The 6,097-nt window shown below is 46.5% G+C and overlaps 1 protein-coding gene across 2 annotated transcripts; it reads right to left on the reverse strand.

Moving 5' to 3' along the window:
* Positions 1-3,979, reverse strand: PPIA (peptidylprolyl isomerase A). Of its 2 annotated transcripts, none has more exons than XM_061414426.1 (5): positions 3,847-3,979; positions 1,574-1,604; positions 1,387-1,475; positions 720-892; positions 1-345 (listed from the first exon to the last, which is right to left on the reverse strand). In XM_061414426.1, exons 1-5 carry the CDS (start codon positions 3,913-3,915, stop codon positions 213-215), a joined length of 495 nt encoding a protein of 164 aa, XP_061270410.1. In that variant the 5' UTR covers positions 3,916-3,979; the 3' UTR covers positions 1-212. The 2 variants fall into 2 exon arrangements, with proteins under 2 accessions (XP_061270410.1, XP_061270411.1); XM_061414427.1 differs by having other exon boundaries at positions 3,780-3,862.
* Between the last annotated feature and the right edge of the window lie 2,118 nt (positions 3,980-6,097).

A 6,097-nucleotide genomic window follows, 5' to 3' on the forward strand; every position in this document is an offset into this window, starting at 1 on the left:
GACAGATAATTGTTTAGTTTTTATTTCATAATCATAAATTTAACTTTGCAATCCAGCTAAACTTGGAGGGGGATAAGGAAAATATGGAACCCAAAGAACTGTAGCAAGAGCACAAAGATTATAGGATATTTCAAGCACATGGGGTGAAGGGGTGCTCTCCTGGGCTACAGAAGGAATGGTCTGGTGCTTAAGTAAAACACAAGTCAAATTTATTAGATTTGTCCACAGTCAGCAATGGTGATCTTCTTGCTGGTCTTGCCATTCCTGGACCCAAAGCGCTCCATGGCTTCCACAATATTCATGCCCTCTTTCACCTTGCCAAAGACCACGTGCTTGCCATCCAACCTAGAACAGAATAAAAAACATTATTACCTGTGACCAGAGATGTTAAATACTGGAAACATTTTTATTCTTCTACCTAAAAAAAGTTGGCAACACCAATAGATTGCTTTAGGCCAGTCTAAGAAACATAAAGAGTCTCCACTGTTAAGAATCCTAATTTTAGAACGGATCCCTTAAAAAGAACCAACAAATCACAAGCAAATTAGATAAAAGCACCACTTGTAACTAAAACAAGCAGCTAAATGCCCTGTTTTGCTAGAGTATCTCCACTTACTTTCTATAAGCACACTAGAAATTTTCACTATGGTCCATGCCCTTCCACTACCTTAGAGCAGGCAACAGCAGGGAAAGGGTGCCTTTGCCATCTCCTGTCTTACCACTCAGTCTTGGCAGTGCAGATGAAAAACTGGGAACCATTTGTGTTGGGGCCAGCATTTGCCATGGACAAGATGCCAGGACCTGTATGCTTCAAAATGAAATTCTCATCATCAAATTTCTCGCCATAGATGGACTTGCCACCAGTACCATTATGGCGTGTGAAGTCACCACCCTGTGAACATAAAGAGAAACATGTCACTTTTGGACACAGTCAGAAAACATGCCATGTCTACAAGGTTCAAACTTTAAGACTCAAGTTCAAAATAAGGTGGTCAAGGGACTTCTCAGGTGGTCCAGTGACTAAAACTGTGCTTGCAGTACAGAGGATCCAGGTTCAATTCCTTGTCAGGGAACTAGATCCCACACATTGCAACCAAGACCCAGTGCAGCCAAATAAATGAATAGTAAATAAATAAAACTAGAAGGTCACTTGGAACCAAAATGGTAGAATAGCACTTCATGTGTGCACATATTTTTTTAAATAACATTATAGAACTATAGCAATTTAGATGGCATCCTATCAGTGCAAAATCGTAAAACAAACAAATGCACCAGAAAAGTTTAACAGCAGACTGGCACCAGTGCAGACAAACCATATATACACATTCTGGAGTATTCTAGTTCAATCCTAAATTAAGACAACCCAAGTATCAGTCTATTTCATACCTGGCACATAAATCCCGGAATTATTCTGTGAAAGCAGGAACCTTTATAACCAAATCCTTTCTCTCCAGTGCTCAGAGCACGAAAGTTTTCTGTTAAAATAAAAGTATATATACATATATATATAGGGACAGAAAGGGAGACACACACACACAGAAGTTAATAATCAGAATACCTTTGTTAAACTAACCTGCTGTCTTTGGAACTTTGTCTGCAAACAGCTGTAAGACAAAAATGACAGTTAATTAACAACATGTTTGCATATTTTGTTGCTTAGTACCCTTGTCTTTAGGGGTTTCTGAATCATAAATTCGTTTTCTCACAAGAACATAATGCTTCTTCAGTAATTGCTCTGAATCCCAAATAAGAACTGTTCCTGACAGCCTTAAGTCCTGTGGTGTTGGGTTAGCAACATGAGACCCAAAGACGTGCCAAAAATCCAGAACCAGCAATGACTCAAATAGTGTGAGGCTTCTAAAAAGTGACTTAAAACTTTTACGTGTTATCACACCTACTTCTGAACAGATATATGGCTTCTCAAATGTACATCACCTCCCCCAACTTCAGTTTGAACCTAAGGACAAGATTTTCAGGAATAGCAAGTACTCCTGCTTGATCAGGGAGTAAACAGGTGTAATTTCAGTCACTGGTAATGAAAATGCTACTACCTCCAATCTGTTAACATAGCTTTATGGATTGGATGAGCAGTCACTTCTTGGTTTCCAGGTCCCTTACCTAGTAGTGGGGTAAAAAATAAAGATTGGTTTCTAGTACAACTGCTTCAAACCTTTCCTGCATATATAAAAAACATTCTGGCCAAAAATGCTTAAACATCACGCTTAAACAAACCCTTTAAAATATTTTATGAACTATTCCAGAGATCTGTGACTAAATCATCTATTGAAATCCTGTATGTTTCTTAGATCTAGTTACTTAGCTTCTAAGTATTGTATGTAAAACATATGGTCTCTCCTAAGTCTAACGTTTCTCAAATCCTGTACTCAACCGCTTCCCTGGTAAACCGTTACTAAAGTTAAAAGTCCGTACTGGCAGTTCCATCTCTATTCTCACCAATGGATATGCCAAGAGCTCCTATCTCATTTCCATTAAGCCGTCTGGCTAACCGGAGACACGCTAGGAAGCGTAAGGCTTAGGCAAAGTTTCCACGTGGCTCCCAATCAATTATCAGCTGACTACAGATAAAAGTGGGGCGTAGATCAATAGGATCTATTATTTCTCCTTAGAGTTTTACCTCAGGGCAAGCTTCCACATGGGCCCTTACCAATTCTTAGCTCTGACTACAGTACGAGTAGGGTACAGACTCAATAGGACCTAATGTTTTCTCTAACAGGGTTTAGGCGTCTTCTATGTGTCTCCAACGTGGACAGTTATCATGACTGGAAACCCTCTGCCCTCATGATCTGTATGGGGGCCTATCCATCCTTGGGATAAGATCCTAAAACTAACCACTGACAGCTTTTGAGAGGTCGTTAAGGAGGATAAAACCACTTAGGGCTACACCCTAAGTGAGACTGCAGGACAGAGGAGCCTGGCGTGCTGCAGTCCATGCGGTCAGAGTTGGACACGATTTAGCGACTGGACACTTCAAGACCTACCGGTTAACTGGAACGGAATCGCATTTACCGTTTCAAGAGCACGCTGAGTAACTTAGCTACCTTGCTGTAACCACAAACTGATTAATAAGTACTCTAACTAGTTAAGAAACCATCAGAGGTGCCCTGCCGCGGAGCCAGTCTGGACTAGCCCATTCTGCAGGACGACGACCAGGAGGAGCCCGGGCGCCTCCCACCCACCCACCCACCCACCGTCACCGCAGCGGAAGGCGGGCCTCGGCGCCAGCGGAGGGAAGGCCGCCTGTGCATTTCCGCTCGGGGTGGGGGCCGGGAAGGGCACGAGGGGCCTCTTTTTACATTTATTTCAAGATTTTAAAGACATCTGGGGAAACCCTAGAGTCTGCCAGCCCCGCAGCCCTATAACCCAACCCTGAACTAGCAGGCGTCCTCCGGGACCAAGGCTAGACTGCTAACCCCACCGACCCTGACGCGCCCGGGGCGGGAAAAGCAGCCTTCAGGTGCGACCGTCGCGTCAGCGCGAAGGGAGCCGCTTCCGAGCCTCGAGAGTGGCCTCGCGACCGTGGCAGCGGCCTGGGGCCGGCGTCTGCCTTCCGTTTAGGGCGTTGTCGACCCTCTGGGGCCTGCGGTCCCGCGTGGCGACCAACAGCTAGCAGCCCGAGCACGTGCGCTGCCGGAAGGGCGCGGCCGCCCCTCCCCCGCCCGCCCCGCCTTTGTCTACCCGCCGCCCCCGGCCTCCCAAAATGGCCCCTCATCAGGAAATGGCGCCGCGCCGCCCGCGTTCCTCAAGCAGGGTGCCCGCACCCGGTTACTCGGCCTCTCCCCTCGCCGCCCGCTCGGGCCCACCCGGCTCGTCGCCGCCTGCCCCAACCTCAAAAGAGACGCGGCCCAAGGGCTCGCCGTCGACAGCGATGTCGAAGAACACGGTGGGGTTGACCATGGCTAAACGGCAAGGGAAGCTCCGAGGTGGCGGCGTCTGCAAGGCAGCACGAGCCCCGCCGCCCTCCTCTTTTATAGCCAGTTCAAGCCCCGCCTACAGCCGGTCGCGCGCCTCATCTCTGGCCAATCGCGACCACGGGTCAGTCGAAATGACGGCATGGCTGGCCTATGAGTAGAGATGGCGCCCTAGAGGCAGGACTGGAGACGCGCGTGCGTGCTGGGCGATGCGGGCAGGTTCCCGCCCGCGGGCTCCGTCTCCGCGCTGCGGCGTGAGGTCGCGCGCTAGCGACTGCTATGGGGATGGGGATCGGGAGTGCCGATGGTCCTGGTGGGCCGGTGGGAGCTGGAGGGCCGTGCACCTGCCCGGCCTCGCGACCAGGACGTCTCCCCATTGCTCAGAGGGGGCAACTGAGGCGAACGAAGGCCTCAAGGTCGCGCCGCCCGCCAAGGTCGCTTGGGGTCCAGGGAGCGCGCCTCTCTGGGAGGCTAGGTGGCCTTGGCCATCACCATTTTCTCACTGCAGATGAGGTTAAGGCCCAGTCACCTCCCTCTCTGCTTCCCCCTCTCCCTTCTAGTCTGAGAGGTTATGAAATGTTTCCAAATTGTCCTACTTTCCGAAAATATCTTGTACACTCTACTTGAATTTTCTCCAGGAGGAAGACATTAAAGCAAGAGGCTGGCAGACACTTATCTATAAAGACACACTGCGCACTTTTGCCTTCCTTTTAAATCTTTTAAATTCTCTACCCCGCACCCCGTCTTTCAGAGGCAGAATTGAGTTCTGGGTGAAAGACAAAGCACAACTTAAAAATGAATTCCCTTAGTCAAAGATATTAATAATGCTTTTATTACTAGTACTAAATGCACTTATATGACCCTGGTCTTTTGTTCAGAAAACCTTGAGAAAAAAATTTATATATCCTCCAACATTTAGTTGCAACATTCAGAGTTATTTAGTATTTCTGAAACTTAGTTTCTTCATCTGCAAAACCAGGATAGGGATCTGAGAAGCAAATGAGAATTTATGACTGATGAAATCCAGTGTCTGGCATCATGCCATCATTATTAATAATGGCATTGTGAGCTTACATGTGCTCAGAGTTTATAGAGTGTGGTTTTGTTCTCACAACCACCCCATAATCCCCATTTACAGAAAAGTGGAAAGTGAGCATCTTCCATGTTAAATAGCTTGCTCAGAATAACCAGTTTAGGAGTATTAACAAAGCCAGAACTGGAAACTGAACTGCCTTTTTTTTTGCTCATTCCACATCACCTTTTGCTTTGTGACCCTAAGGAAGCTGCTTGTCCTTATCTGGTACAGAAAAAATGACCCAAGACCCTCAGGGGTAAACTCTCTCAGCTTCTATCTCCTTCACTCTGAATCTTAAAGCAATTAGGAACCCCTCCTAAGAAATAAATGAATGAATAGTAAGGGCATCACTTATGGGTTCCCTCACATTACTATTCAAAGTCTAGTCTTCTCTTTACTACCATCCTCTCACTTCACACAGGTATACCATATGTACACTCAAGAAAATAAATATGCACGTGTTTTGTTTGTTAAAGGGGGAGCCAGTGTTGTAGGGGATCCTTTATTAGCATTATCTCTTGAATAGGACTTCCTTACCAAGTAAAATTTGAGCAGACATAGAACCTCAGGAATGTGAGGCCGTCCAGTGCCTTATTTGGATGATTCTGACCAAAAGCAAATCCAACTGAATTCAACAGAGCCCTGATCTGGTTAGCTGGAGGTGTACTATACCAACCACCAACTGGTAAGCAGAAGTCTGTGACTTTGTCCATGGAGCATATTATAAACAAATGCTTACTTCAAAAATATCTCTAGAGAGAATGTAACAGGGAAAGGTCAGGTTATTCAAAATTATAAAAACAGGCTACTTTTTTTTCATGGTAGATGACGGAAGATGGTAACTTGTCTCATATGCACTTCTTGCCCAGGGCCTCATTTGTGCTTCTGCCACGTGGCTTCTGCTGAGACCCGCAGTGACATCACAACCCACATACCCATGGCTTTCTCCAGGCCTCATCTTCCCTGATACGACTCTCCATCAGGCACAACCTCCTGCTTCCTTGATGGGCTGGACTTTTCTCTCCCATTTCTCCAACCCTGACCTTTTCCTCTTGAACTGTTCCACACATTTGTCCTGTCATAGTCATATATA

This window comes from Bos javanicus, chromosome 4 (assembly GCF_032452875.1).
Source record: "Bos javanicus breed banteng chromosome 4, ARS-OSU_banteng_1.0, whole genome shotgun sequence".
Classification (NCBI taxonomy): Eukaryota; Metazoa; Chordata; class Mammalia; order Artiodactyla; family Bovidae; genus Bos; species Bos javanicus.